The following is a 15,902-nucleotide window of genomic DNA, read 5'->3' on the forward strand; positions in this document are numbered from 1 at the left end:
GTTGTCAACCAAGCTCTTGATTTTTTGAAGATACTCCGCCATCGAGAGAATTTCTTTCTTCATTTGGAATAGCTAGTACTTGAGTTGCATTATCCTTGCCTGAGAATGGGAGGCATAGATGCGCTCAAGGGTGCTCCACGTAGCCTGAGAAGTGGTGAGGCCAACGATTTGAGCTAGTGTGCTCTCGGTTAGAGAGGAGATAATCCAGCTTAGGTTTATTTGATCTTGCTTCCTCCAGGTTAAATAAGCAGGATTAGGAGTGGGTAGATCAGAAGAAGTTGAGCCAGGTGTGGTGGACAGAGTTTTCGGTGGAGCAGGGACAGTCCCATCGACATATCCATATAGGTCATTGGCATGAAGCAGTGGTAAAAACAGTGATTTCCACTGTAGATAATTGTTCCTGTCAAGCTTAATAGGAAGCAATGAAAGAATATTTGTTGGAGAAGTGTTGGGGGTAGGAGTTGTGGTGGTGGCGTCGGAATTGTTGGTGGTGGAATTTTCAGAGTTAGCCATGGGTAGAGACGACGTTGGTCAATTGGCTCTGATACCAAGTTAGAGTTTGAATTTGAAATTAACTCTCCCTTGTCGTTTTAATGAGATAGGAGGAGTGTGTATACATAGCTTTAATGTAATGTTACAATTGAGTTTACAGTTACATGGATAGTGGTTGAGTTGATCACAACACTTCCTATTATTTAGGATTGTGATAATCCTTGGAAGAGGGAACTAACCCAACGGGTATTGAATCTATCAACCCATTTGAATTTTGAAATTTCGAACTATTGTTTACACTCCGCTACTCCCATGCCTCTCAGCACATCCAAGCATGAGTGGAAAAGAGACTTTTTTTTAAACAAACCAAAATCTGATTTAAGGCACAAGGGACTCACAAGAACATAGAATAAAAAAATAAAAACAAAATCTGATTTAAGTTGAGGTTTGCAGTGGCAGGGGCACATCCCCTGCCCGTGGAAGGAGGTCTCAGTGCCTTGGGGAAGCAGGGGGTGGTGGTGGTGGCGGTGGCGGTGGCGGTGGCGTGTGGTTGTAGCAGGGGTGGGGTGGGCACACAGGGAAGATAAGGGGGTTGACGCGGAAGAATAGGGGTTTAAGTTGAGGTAAAAGGGGGTTGGGGCAGTGTGTACGAAAAAGAAGAGAAAGTGGGGTGAAAAATGATAAACCGATAAACCGTAAGAACTGGTATTCGATTTTGTGAAGGAAGAAGAAGGAGGAGATGGTCTGGACTTCCTTTTTAATTAAAGGAGGAAATGACTCATTTATCTTCGACTTTTGGATTTTATAAGCACATGTTCATTAACGTTTTGCAAAAATGATTAAAAGCGAATTTTGATCAAAATCCATAATAAAGGTGTCAACTCTATTATGGTTTTTCCTGATGTTTTTAAAAATAGAAATATGGTCTATAAATGATACGAAACACTTGTAAAAACGTTTGTATCAGAAAAACAAAATGAAAGATGATACCAAAAAGACTTATATGGCTCTTCACAAAAGAGAACTCCTTAATTTGTGGTCCTTAAGCGGTCAGGTTTCAGGCGAGTTTGTAAGTTCTATCCCTAAATAATTGTTTGGACCGAAATAGACCGTATTCTAAAATTGGAATCAAACTATTTAGGGTAAATTACATATACCCCTGGTGTTCGAAACAATAACAGAACACCCCCTATTTAAAAACCATCTGGTTCGATTTTGAATTTTTATCAGGCGGTTTTGATTGGGTCTGTTGGAGCCGGCAAATGACCCCCATAATAGTATCATTATCGTCCAACAGGGAATGGTCTTCCACAATGCCTTCATTTTTTTATTCAATAAAATATACTATTCCCATCAATAGTATATTTGTTATGCATATACCTAATATAAAATCCAAGCGCGTCCATATGGAACTGCTACGACTTGTATAGTATACGAAGATACTTATTATGCATATTCCTAATATAACCCCAAGCCTTGTGTACAATTAATTTAACCTCGGGTTATAGTTGGTTGTATACCCCCTAAAGAAAAAATATCATAGTTGTTTGGTCTTAAACCCCAAGCCTTGTGTACAATTATGCATATTCCTAATATCTTTTGCCTTGTAAATTTTACCCATGTCTAGATGATGTAGATAACAATATATTAACTACATTTGGTCTTAAACTCCTAATGGAACTTGAATGGGAAAATTATCTCCTCGAGTTCTCTGTCCAGTCTAATTCCTTAATGCCACTAACAAGGGGGGCAATGACGATCCTACCCCTACCCGAATACTCTGCCCAGATGGGATTCACAACCCTTTATTAAAGGTAATAAGAAACTAGACTAGGCAAGGAAGTAGAGAAGATAATTTTCCCATTCGAGTTTCATTAGGAGTTTAAGAACCAATGTAACTAATATATTTTTGTCTACATCATCTTAGACATCGGTAAAATTTACAAGGCAAAAGATTCCTTGGTTCGAGAAGACCATGAAATTTACTTGATTTGCACACTTAGTCGTGCCATATTAAAAGGTAGTTTAGCAATTCCGATCATTGCATATTTAAGAAGATCACGATTTCTCATCAAAACTTAGCCTCAAATTTAATCATTTGCCTACCCATATGTATCTATGCATTTTATTTATAACTTATGAATTTCAGACTTTGGAAACATGAGACAAAGAGCTATGTAAAGTAAAAGGTGGCCTCCCATTCAAATGGTAAAGTTTTTCATCACCTAGGGTGGAATATAGAATCTCTTCTTCTAAAGTGATTTGAATATATGATTAGATTTTTAAAATAGCAAATGTTATCATTAACTCTTATCCCCATTTATTAAGATCTAAAATAATTGCAAGTCAGATCGCCTTAACAGGATCTTTTTTCACCATTTGTAAGAAGAACTCAGTCTTATTTTATTGGATTGATGTTCTGTTCTGTGTGCCGTAGCGCAGTTGTGCCCAGATACATAGGTCTGACATTTAGAAGGTAGGATGGTCATTTCATCCACCCCCATGTGTTTGGGTGCAGCCTGCACCCCTGGCACAGAAAACATTTACCCTATTTTATTTTACTATATAGCAAATCAATTCTTGTAAATCTTCTTGACATGTTAATTCCTTGGGATCTACCTCTTGTGGCCGAACTAAATAAAGAATACGTAATTGCTACTTGATCTACACATTCTAAGAATGATCTTCGTGCCTGTGCCTGGACACTCCCTACACGTGAGTCTAGTCAGTCCAGCCGTTGGATGCTTCACTGGACACTCTCTATGCGATAGATTCCCTGGAGAGGACCCTGATGCATCAACTGTTTCTTTTTCTCTTTTTTTTTTCATGAAGAAAGAATTTGGTGTTACCAATAAAGAAATAAAAAATGCTACGTGATCTACACAATCAAGGAAACCCTTGCGAGTTGCGGCCTTGCCCAATTTGTTTTCTCTGATTTGATTTTGGTTAAGAGGGTACGTTCGTCATTTCGAGCCGTTCTCGGTCCTTCAAAAGTCCTAAGCGGCTAAACCTATTAGAACCCTAAACCCTCATTTCCGGCTTCCGAAGTACGCGAACGGTAGAAATCGGAAAAAAAGCCATAGAGGGAGAGTGTGTGAGAGGCTGAGAGCTCAAATTTCTCCGGAGAAAGCTAAATTGTAAAGGGAAAAAAATAAAAAATGCGTTCGATCACTTTTTCTCTTATTCGCAGAAACCTTCGAAGCTATGGTGCTTCTCGTCTTACATCCAAACAACAACCATCTCTCCTATACTCCTCTGAGGCATCTCCTTTGTCTTTGTCTTCGTCTTCGTTGCAGAAGAAACGCTTTCAAGACCCTTCAAGAACTCCTCTCTTCCTCCAATTTCGCTTTGCCTCCAGTTCCACTGCTGCTAAGAAGGTCGGGGCTGACGAAAAACTGAAGCGGGTCCTGGAATCGGAAATCGAATGCGCTGATGAAACAGACGATCTTCCCCCGGTAAACCTACCAAAAACCTCTCTCTGTTCGTAACGATTGTAAGGAACCCATTGTAATGAGTAGGCTCACTTTTCCCCCGTCCATCTCAACTTGATAGAATTATTACTATTCGGTGGTTGGACTCGGAGGTTTTCCGAGTCGATTAATTTTCTCCAGAGTTTATGCTCTGGGAGGACAAGCTGTCTGCTAATAGGAAACTCTCGTGTTTGAGTCCCAAATGGTGTTAGTCTTTGTGGTTGAAGCACTAATCTGCACAGCATCGTCCCAACCTCCCTTTATATCCCGAAACCCTTCATGGGCTAACTCATATGGAGTTAATGTTCTCGAGAAGGGCAAGTCATGAATTAAGTTTTATTTGTAAATTGTACAGGAGCCTATCAAGTTCCACTTATCTGCGTCGACTAGGTTAGTTCCTGAAAAGTTTTTCTTAATCTTTTCGTCTTAGCTGGTGACAGTCAGAGAGGAAAAGTTTTTGATGGATTAGTTCCTCAGTAATGTTGCTCAAATAGCTATTATAAAGTCTCCATTCCCGACTATGTGAATTTTACGATAGGTACTGTATCTTTTTTTTTTGGGGTGCTTAGGTATCATTTTATACAGAGTCATGCCATTAAATTTTGCTCAAATATGCTTTTAGCCCATAGGGGTTGGATACGTTCCTTATCCATTCTAATCTTTTTAGGCCATACTTGCTGTCGATTAACAAGCATTCATTTCTTTTTTCAACTCCAGCTTGCCCAGCCTCTGCTGCATTAATTGGATGCTGTTGCACATCTCTGAAATGCCCCTTTTTCTCTTCCTTCCAAAGGCAATTGAGATAAGTCCAGGCTCTCTCAATTGCCTCGCCCCATTGATGTTGATACTAAGTCCCTTGGTTGCATTGATTTTCAGCATATTCTTTCTATGTTTACCGCTTATCCATTTAAACATCCTATGTAGTTGAACTCGTTTGTTTATACAATATTTCTTTACAGCTAAACATTCAGCTCCATTAGATCCTACCATTGCTAATATAAATTATTGAATGCTGCTTGTAAGAGGGTAAGTGATGGTAAACCTTTTAAAATTATGCTGGACCCATAGTATGCGTGAAGAATATCAGTGTAGATCCCCATGATTTCTGTGGTTTTAGAGGCTCATATGTGCTAAGCTGAATTGCTTGTAGAAACTTAGTTCATTGATGTAGATATTGCATTGTGTTGTGTTTTCCTGTTACTGGGACTTGGAAGACCATTTAAAAGAGTAGGTTATGAGCAACTGGATTCCTTTTTTCTGCTTCTCCAAGTTGAGAGTTTATTGTGATCCTTTTTCTTCCTTGCAGGGAGGTTTTCTGCCCGATGGTTTTCCATTTGAGATCATTGACAATCCTGGTGAACAGACGGTCATCTTAAAGAGACAATTTGCTGGTGATAACATTGAAGTTGAGGTCCACATGCCAGACATGACTGGGGAAGATGAAGAAGATGAGGATGATGATGACGATGATAAGGATGATGATGATGAGGCTTCTGCTCAAACTTACATTTCTCTGATCGTCAACATTTCCAAAGGGGAAGGACCACGTCTTGAATTCTGTTGCTCTGCCTCTCCTGATGAAATTACCATTGATAGCATGCTGATGAAGAGTCCTGATGTTTCATCCAATGAGATAGCTTATGAGGGGCCAGAATTTTCGTAAGTTATTTCTTACTTTGCTTATATGTTAGATTGGATAAAAACTCAAATGCTGAACATCAAAGAACAAAGAATCCTCAATAACCAACTGTAGACAAATTAAAAATAGGGAAAATTACATGATTGGCTACTTTTGGGTTTTTATTTACAAAACTGTCCACCCTATGTTTGAGTTAACAAAAATAGACAAAAACAAGTTAAGGTTTACAAAATTGGACAAAATAGTGTCTCTCCCTCCCACACTTTTTTAGACATTTTTACCCCTATCATTGCCTTCTCGCCCAGGCATCCTCCGTTCCCTGCAACCCTACCCTTGTCCCAGTCACCGCCCTTCTCTGCTATCCCAAGTAATAGAGGAAAAAAAAAGAGATTTTTTCAAAGGGGAACTGCCGAGGAAGGAAGGAGAGTCACTGTTTTGTCTAGTTTTGTAAAACTAAACTTGTTTTTGTCTATTTTTGTTAACTCAAACATAGGGTGGACAGTTTTGTAAATGAAAACCCAAAAGTAGCTAATCATGTAATTTTCCCTTAAAAATATAACTAAGGTGTATTAAAGCACTCAAATGAAGATGCTGCTGCTTTATTTTTATAGTCAATGTTTAGTGGGTGTGGGTTGTGCCATCTTATTTCCTCTCCACCCCCTCTTCCTTGTGTCTAGATGCCCTGGTACTCAAGGTGAGTAGGTGACCATATGCCTTTGTCTTGAGCATCAAGGAGTGTCTTGCCTTAGACATGCCTTGGCAACTATGATTGATAGAGGTTATGTACCTATATATATTTGCATCCTCTTGTGACTGTTTCTAGATGCCCTGAATGATTATTGATTAACCCATGTAACTATACCAAATTACTTTTTGGATTACTGAAAAATCCATGAGCTTTGCTGCATCTAGCTCTCTCCTGGTAAATATTCATTAATATTACCATTTAGAGAATTAATAAGTAGTGGTGAAACCATGTAACAAAGCAGTTTACAATTGCCAATTCATGATAATCTGCAGGGAGCTTCTGCTTCAAGTTAAAATTCATATGTGCCTTGTTAACAATAATCACGTACGGGTCACCTTATTGACTCTATTAACTAGTCACCATCACCCACATTGTACATAATTAACCAGTATGGATGAGAATACCAACTCAAATTGCGTAGTTAATGACTAATTGATACCTTAGTGTTGCATTGGAAGCTCCTTGATGGTAGGGAAAAGGGAATACATTTTTTTAGGAACATGATAAATAGCCTAATTTGTTTGTACTTATGATTGCCAAAGCTGCAACATTGCATCTTTTTTCTTTTTTTGGAGGGGGGGGGGGAAGGATGGGGGAAAATTGGATATTATCTGAAGAGAGAATGATAATCGTTGCCATTTTACAGAAATTTACTGTTTACCAATTTGTAATTTTTCTAGCTGATGCATTGGATTGATTGTAATTTAGCAAGCCTGCTGAGATCAATTCAAGCAGGTAACCTGGAATCAGGTGGTTACAAATTTAATTCCTAAATAGTGATTTACAGTGTTGTGCACGTGTATATAATAATTAGAAAATACATTAGTAGATTTCTACATAAAATATATTTAAATTATGAATGTATGAGTATTATATATGAATATCAAGGGAATTTACTATAAAAGCCTTTTTTTTTTGGTTACACACCTGTGAGCTGTGTAGGTACCTTCTAAAGAACCGACTATAATTATTATTTTTATTCTCTTTTCCCTCTTTGCAGTGATTTGGATGAGAATCTGCAGAAAGAATTTTACAAGTACCTAGAAGACAGAGGGATTAAGAGCTCCTTGACAAACTTTTTGCAAGAATATATGACCCGCAAGGAAAACAGAGAATACGTGGGATGGTTGAAGAACATGAAAGATTTCATTGAGAAGTGAGTCCACTAGGTTTTCACTTTATTTGAACATGCAGGGAAGAGTTCTAAGATAAGAGGTATGTGTCTCATTTGTTGTTTGTCTTATACATCTAGGTAAAAGAAACTTATTGATGAAATGGAGCTGTCAAGGGTGATCAAATGAATGATCTTTTATTATTTGTAATTTCATTACAGATCCAACAGTGAAATTTAAATTTTGATTTTCATTATAGGTTGGATTGAAGATTGATAGCATTTCTTCACGCAGTTATTTATCTTTCTATGTGAAGGTGCTGGTTTATTTTGATCAATATACTGGTATTTTTGAGGCAATAGCTGTAGATATCTCAGAATTTGCAATTTAGTTTTCCTATTATTTGAATAATTATATTTTGTAATAATGATCGAGGGTTATTTGATTCTAGTTGGTAGCACATTAGCCGACCCAATTTAGTTGGGATAAGACTGAGTTGAGTTGAGTTGTATGTCTGCCAGCGCATTGGGTACCATTTGGCCCCATACAGTTGCAGTAGAGAAGCTTCACTAACCATGAGTCCCCTTCCAATAGAGGGAAGACTACTGTCAATTGGAAGGTTTATAACGTAAGGTTGGTTGATCATGCTAATGGTTTCTAGATGGGAAGTGTGGAGGAATCTCAAATGGAACAGCTGGTCCAGCAGCTCCAGTTTCAATTTTTATCCAGTTATTCACGGAGTTAACTGCATGTGGTTGAAATATCAAAAGTTTCCACAGTGCGAGTGGCTTTTTTAAAGTCTGAAAATTATGATGTGCCTCTGTTGTCTGGGTCGGGGTCTGTCAGGGTTGGTAATTAGAACCCAGGTGCAGGCATTGCTCTTGGGCTTATAGATGAGGGGTGAGATGATCCAATGTGCCTCTGTGGTTTGGGTCGGGGTCTATCGGGGTTTGGTAATTCGAACACTGGTGTATGCATTACTTTTGGGCTTATAGATGAGGGGTGAGATGATCCAAATCAGACATGCTGAGCTGAGCCATTGGAGAATGTTGTAGACTTTGGTAGTATATCCATGTTAGTCTAGATCAACCTGAGGGTTCTGTTATTCAACTGAGAAGTATCTCGTTTCTGTGAGGGTACCCAAATGCACCAATTAATTTCCAGCTACAGGGAGCTCTGTGGTGAAGCGTGGGAGAGAGTGTTAATTGACAACCAGTTATTGCAGAGCTGTAACTGATGCCATAGTCAGCAACTAGATCAGATTGGCAGCCTTGTGAAGAGTAATGGAGTTTAAGAAGGGATAAGGTGGGAATCATGGGATGGGATCAGAGTGAGAGCTCCTCTATGCTGCTTGCTCAAAGAACCCTCTCACATATTATCATTATAGAAATCAGACCTAGAGCTGAAGCCATTCTGGTATCCATTACAAGAGCATAGAATATAGCGGCTGCAACTTGTAAGTCTATGCCACGGTGAAGGAAGCACCCAACCATCTAGCGTCATCAGTACTCCCCATCACTATGTGGGAGTTGAGCTCGTCTCCAGGGAGCATCCAGCCGTTGGGCTGTGCCGCATACATCCCTATGCATACACCGAGATGTGTGCAGTACAGCCCCACCCTTGGATGCCCCTGGGCGTGCCTTGGGCACTGAGCTCCCTGGAGAGGAGCCGGATCCACTATTTGGTGGCTGTTCCTCCTCTCCCCCCCTCCCCCCAACCCTTTTTGTTTTCTTGTGTCCTTCTCTTCCGGTGGAACTCTTTCTGCTTAATGGGCAACAGATTGCTGTTTGATCATGTAATGCCTACATCAGTGCAGGGCCAAGGAGAGCGTGCGTAGGGGAATTTGTTTGAATGTGATATGTTATTTCACTGGGCCTGAGTGTGTAATTTCATGCGGTATCTGTCCTGTTTGCTTTCTTTTTTTACTTAATGGGAATAAAATGTGTGAGATTATAGAAAAGAAAGGAAATAAGATCTCTGGAGAGTGTACTGCCCACGCTTAGACAGCCATGAAAAGTGGATATGTTGGCCCTATGAAGCCAATGCTCATGCTCACATAGGGGCCATGCTCCCCCAGAAAGAACATCAACCATAAAAACAAAAACAAATACTATCCGTTGGACGTCTGAAATGTCCTACGCTTTGCATCCATCCAAGGCCAATAATTGCCATCGGTCTCGAGATACATAAAAGAAAACAAGAAGACTGCATTGGGTTGCGACCCTCCTATTCGAAGAGGATTTATTGCATTGGGAGTTAAATGGATTTAATCCTCTCCAATTCTTAAAAGTGTGCAGTGCGGCAGTGCTAGGTGGGGATGTTGACACCTGGTAGTTCGGACATCCAATTTTTTTTCTTCTTGAGCTCGGCACTGTTGGATGTCCGAGCTGTTAGGTGTCGACATCTCCACTTGAAACTGTCGGACTACACACTTTTAGGGAATTGGAGAAGATTATTTTCCAACTTCATGGGACTGGGTTTGCGACATCATTTTCCATCTACCAAGTCATGAGCCCTAAGGTTCATCATTGTGTGTAAATGATATGATTTGAAGGCTGTGTTTGGTATGCAATTCTTGGAATGCATTCTAGATTTCTAGATCGATTTTGTATTCTCAAACAATGAAAACAATTATTTTTATCATTCGAAAATATAAAATTTTACGGAGAATGCATTCCAAGAATACATACCAGATGCTTTAGAATCTTGTATTATTGTTATATAACGTATAGTCATTCATATTATATAGTGTGGAGCACCCATCCACACAAGTGGATAAAGGCCAGGGCTGCAAATTATGGATATTTGTCACATGTTCGATCGAGGATTCTACGTTCTTACTTCTTATACAGTTTGAATTGGATATGGACATGGATATTTTCGATTAAAGGTCTCAGTCACGTCATTTTATATCATTCTTGATGTCAAGGTTAAAGGACATTGAAATTTGAAATACCCTTAAAAATTGGGTTAACATGGTTTATTATTTATAATAATTTATTGAATACCAATTGGATACAAATTTTTATAATAAATTCGGTCTTTTGACTCCCATAAAAAAAATCCGGTCCATTCACAGCCTTCATTTTAAGTTAATTTTGTTTTTATTGAAAACATCCCTAATATTACGGGAAGGTCCTTCAGTAACATTTATAATCATTCCTATTTGATAAGAGGGGGTGGGGATTCTAAACCCCCAAAAAAAAAAAAAAAAAAAAAAAATTCATTAAGGGAATGACTAACTATTTGTACAACTAAACAAGCAAGGGAAGTAAATAATGAAAAGTCCCCCATCTGTTAGAGAAGGAATAGTGATAGGTGGAGCCGTGGAGGTTTCTTATAAAAACGAACCGAAACCTTTAGGAAAGCATATCTTTTCGACATTTTGGCTAAGATGAAGTGTGCCAAAAGGTATGGTATTGGTATCTTTGAGGGTAAAATCATTCGACATGCTGGTACAGTATCGATCCGATACCAAATCAAAATAATACCTAAATCCATGCTTGCAATTGTTGGTTTGTTGGACCTTTGGGACTGCGTATTGAGTTTCTTTGCTCTTCTTCCCTCCTTAGACTTGTTTGAATCTATCTTTTGTGACTGGAATTTGGCTCATAGTGAGAAAGTAGGATTCTTATCTGTTCGTTGGAGAACTCAAGGGAATCAGATTGATTGGCCATGGGATCTCTTTAAAATTATGCTAGAAATTTCAGTTGTTGATGACTGTAAATGTTGTGCATAAAGATGAATATTATGTCTCTGTAACGTCGAGGACCGTTGCTAAGGCCCGTGTTGAAGTGTCTGTTATTCTCTCACTGTACCCTCATGGTTTTAGGAATCGGTATTAGATCCAATTAGGTATCGATATTGGCTATGATTCTTATTGATATTCATCAATACGCATCAGTCAATACAATACGGTATGGATGTAGTATTATTTTTGATGAAAAATATTGTTTTGATATAAAACTGATACCAATACATCCTGATATGAGCAATGCGTATAGATATACATATCGGTATCAGTTGTGATCGATACCATCATCAATAACATGAACTAAATCCATGTTGTACCCCAGCATCAGTTCTTTAATAAACAAATAGGTCTTTTATGTTGCAGAGGATGGAGAGGAAATCATTTTGCTTAAACTACCAATTAATAAATGGGAATAAATTGAAGAACACATTATCTGGAGTTTGAATTTTCTAACTAATTGGTACTTTCTTCAAAGCAGAGAGTGAACAACGGAAAACTATCCTCTTCGATTCCTTAAAGTGTGGCAGTGTTAGGTGGAGATGTTGACACCTGACAGTTACCACTTGGATGTGACAGTTGTCAAGTGTTAACATCTCCATCTAGCACTGCCACACTGCCACACTTAAGGAATTGATCGAAGAGGATAATAATCCATGAACAACTGATTTACTAGAAGTAGAGCTATCTATTATATAACAAGGAAAGAACACAGTTCCAAATTTGTTTTTCTTTTATTTCAGTCCTTGAGATCCATGAAAACAGAGTTCAATTCTGATTTTATTTCTCCTCTTTCAGTAGTAGACTCAGTATGATCCTCCAGTGACATGTAGCCACATATGATGAACTCTATCTTTAATCACCGTCTATTGGGCATTTATTATAACCCAAGAGAGAACAATCTTAACCGTCCAAAATTGCACTGCTAATTGTATAAAGAAAAGAGGTGGGATTTTAGTCCCACATCGATAAGAAAGTAGAAGTGAGAAGGGAAACAAGTTTATAAATAAGGGACAGCGTTAATGGTGAAACATACTTACCTGGACGGGGTTTATGGGTGATCAAGAAGGCCCATTGCCTAGGTTGGTGACCTCCATTGCACTTGGGAGGGGTGCCCGCCTAACATCTCCCCAAGTGGGAGAGTGTACGTCATAATTTGTGGCAGCGGGGGTACGCGTTCGCGCGGCCCCTACCCAAATCGTAGTTCAATAATTTAGGTTAAGCCCCTACCCTCTCTGTGGCGCCGTTGTTCCATTAGTTAACCCCAAATTGGCTGCTCTTGACAGGGAAGGAGATAGGGATGGCAATGGTACTGGCGGTGAATGCAGGTTGAAGTGCGATTGATCTGATACGCGGGTTGTAAGATGCATTCCCTCCAATCAAGTACATCCCAATTTTCTTGATTTGATATTATGCTTCTCAAAGTTTTCACCTTTGTTTCTGTTGCAGATGGCATGAAGCATGCACTCGCTAATTTGTGTTGTTTTTACCAGAGATCAGTGTGTGCATCTTTCTCTTCTCTGAAAAAAAAATCCCCTGATAACTGAGATTTTAAAATGGCATTGTGAATTAAGCTCTATACACTAAATACTGGGGAATATCTATACTAAAGCTCCGTGAACATTGTCATTTTTCTGTGCCAAACCCCAGGAGCTAAGATGCTTTGCAAAGCTGTGGAGGGGGAAGAGTCCATCCAAGGGAATATTATCTCTATGACCAACTGAGTTTTCTATTCCACTTGCAATTAAAGGCATTGGAGTTGGACTGAAATTCTCAGGACCCTTTTCCCACCTTTGTATGGGCATTCTTCCTGCCTGTTATGAAGGGCTACTCTGCCCTTTCAATACTCTTAGATTCAGATACAATCATAATGCCATACTTTCAGGATCGATGCCTAAAAGGTTGATAAGAAGTCTTGGACTGCAGTTGCTACCTATTGTTTTCACCTTCCCTTTTTTTTTTTCTGGGCTTTGGCTAGTGGTTAATGGAGACACATTAATTGAAACTCAGTCAGCATCTAGTTCAGTGCAGTTGCAAAAAGGTTGTCAAGAGTCTAAGCTGAAACTCAATCAGCATTTGGTGGTGGTTCACATGGCCCACGGACTGAACCAGGGTTTCATTGTTATTAAGAGGAATATATTACAAAAGAAACTCAATGCGTTAGCTTCAATCTCATTTAGGATGTAATCCATACGAGTAAGTTGGGGGTAGGTTATTTACACTAACAGGCTCAGGACATTATCTAACAGGTGAAGATTTTTGGGTATGAAGACAATTGTGATTTTAGTTGGAAAATTACTTGGGTTAATTAAGAGAGAGAGAGAAAGGTTATATGATGTTGATTTTTCTTCAGAGCAGAAGTGATGTAACAAAGGTTACAGTGTCACCTCTTTTTCTCCCTGGTTTGAAAGTGGATATCTAAGTTGTGTTTGAAGAAGATTACCAGGGTTAAAGGAAGTATAATAGTTAACGAATGAGGCTTTGAGTGATCATTTTTTTTTGGGGGGGGTGGGGGGGGGGGGGTTCTATATGGGATGGAGATTGGAGCTGGTATGAGTTGTTGGTAGCGTAATGAAGCTCCAGGCATGGTTGCTTAACCTATCTTACAGGAAAACCTGAAGGTGGTATTAGCCATGCTGATCTACAAGCTTATCTTTATCAGGGCGTTGTTCAAAGCTACAATGTTCGTTTGAGGGCTTTCTGTTTAGCAAAACTCCAGGGATAGGTAATTTACTATTGAACATGGAAACAGCCTCTCCACGAAGCGAGGGGAAAGCCTGCATACATTTGCCCCTCTCAGACCCTACAGTAGCGGGAGCCTTGTGCACTGGGACAATTTTTTTTTTTTTAATTTGCTATTGAGCATAATGTAAGAATTGAAATAGAACTGATGAAGTATGTGTGTCTGTGTTCTAGGCATCCTTATTTAAAATATTGTAAGCTAGATTGAACCTATAGGTATGGGAGGAAACAATGGCAGTTTGTGCTCTGGACATGCTTATTTAATCGTGTGAGCTATATTGGGCCTATAGATATGTGAGAAAACAAAGCCTTTTCCAGCCTGATATTTTTCTTTTACCTCTTCCCAATTTTTTTTTTTACTGAGACAGCCTAGCCCCCCACCTTTTTTGTTTGTTGCAAAACAGTGCATCTTTCTAGACTATCAATTGTGCTTTTATCATTCTCTGTTTCAAATTTCATTTAGCTTCTTTTATGTGCATTTCTCTGAGATTATAATGTTCCTTATATATTAGGAGAGGGATGGCCAAGCCACCCGCTTTCCGCAAGCTAGCGGCTGTGCCCACTGGGGAGGGTTGGACAGAGAGAGCAGGGGGTTCATTTTCAAAAGGGGGAGGGGGAAGGAGAGACAGACACACGCTGGGCAAAGCGCTGGCGTGCCCAGCCTTTACCCATATTAATATATATGTTCTTCGTGGATTTTTATGTTGCTTCTGTAATCTTGCCTTTTGCAAACTTGTCAATGCCTTAGAGGAGCTGAAGTGTTTTTCTTCATGAAGTTTATTGTGTTGAAATTATTTCTCATCATGGAATTTTTTTTTTCCTGCTGAAACTGTAAGTCTGTAACTTCAACCTACTAACCCTCCAAGAGGAGCTTCTACCCGTCGAGAGACGATGAACTGCAAAGACTATCATGCTCTGAATATTGATATGCAACACAATAATATTGTTATAACTGATTAATCTCATTGTCCGTACTTTTCTGAGCTTTCTGTGTGTTAGGTTATGACCTATAATATATAGTAACCTCCATCCCCTTTTCCTGTAGGATGAGAAAGACAGAGACAAGAAGATTCAGGAATTGACCACTGAGTTGGACAATGCAAATCAGCGTTGTGAGGTGTATCGGGCGAATCTTCTTGCAGTCTTGAAAGATATGGAGGAACAGAAGCTAAAGCTGTCAGTGAAAGTCCAGAATGTGAGACTAAGTTTGAAAGATTGATTCAGGATGACAGTCATGGGTTTCAGCTTGCTTTTGTATTGCTAGTTATCAAGGTGTGTTATCTTCAATTCTTCCTCTTTGGGCTTTCTTATTTAAGGCAAAAGGTTCGTCACATGGCCACATAGGAGAGGCTTCTTATATCACTCACCTTGTTTCAACACTAGGAAGGATGATGTAGTAATTCCAACTGATGAATCGATAGAGCTGGCTACTTGTCAAATTCTGATCCAGATTCAATCACCCTCCCCATATATTGGCATTTTCCCATTACTTTCAACTGTTGATTCATTTTCAACCAATTTTGAAAGTTTGAGGTTTTAATGGACCATTGGAGCATTATTTTTCTGCATGGAACCTCGATTAAGGCTGAAATGTGGCAGGTGAATATGGGAGCTTGGTCCATAGCTGCCTACAGAATTTCTGCCGCATCTATCTGCCAAGTAGCAGATAAGTACAGTTATGCTTTCCTATATGGGCCATGCAGGAACCAGATTGTCCTTCATTAATTTTGTTCTAGCTATTGGTTTGGTCCCCCCTCTCCCCCTCCCCCCCCCCCCCCCGCCCTCCCTTTTTCAAAAAGTTTCCTGGTATAGCAGGTGTAGGAAGGTTATGTGGCCATTCAGACCAATGGATATCTAGGAAGTGGTCTGGAGTGGTCATGTTCCAAATTTTAAGCTGAATTTCAATCATATACCCTTCCATATATATCCATGTTCCCTCATAATAGGG

The 15,902-nt window shown here is 39.4% G+C and overlaps 1 protein-coding gene and 1 non-coding gene across 2 annotated transcripts; both read left to right on the forward strand.

The window, feature by feature from the left end:
- The first annotated feature begins 3,575 nt into the window (after positions 1 to 3,575).
- LOC122660322 (uncharacterized protein At2g39795, mitochondrial-like) lies at positions 3,576 to 7,739 on the forward strand. The gene is made up of 3 exons (XM_043855576.1): positions 3,576 to 3,947; positions 5,269 to 5,621; positions 7,350 to 7,739. Exons 1-3 carry the CDS (start codon positions 3,651 to 3,653, stop codon positions 7,507 to 7,509), a joined length of 810 nt encoding a protein of 269 aa, XP_043711511.1. The 5' UTR covers positions 3,576 to 3,650; the 3' UTR covers positions 7,510 to 7,739.
- A 4,505-nt stretch (positions 7,740 to 12,244) lies between these two features.
- Positions 12,245 to 12,405, forward strand: LOC122660623. The gene has a single exon (XR_006332733.1). It is a non-coding gene; the product is annotated as a U1 spliceosomal RNA (small nuclear RNA).
- The last annotated feature ends 3,497 nt before the right edge of the window (positions 12,406 to 15,902 follow it).

Source organism: Telopea speciosissima, chromosome 4, assembly GCF_018873765.1.
Source record: "Telopea speciosissima isolate NSW1024214 ecotype Mountain lineage chromosome 4, Tspe_v1, whole genome shotgun sequence".
NCBI classification, from domain to species: Eukaryota; Viridiplantae; Streptophyta; class Magnoliopsida; order Proteales; family Proteaceae; genus Telopea; species Telopea speciosissima.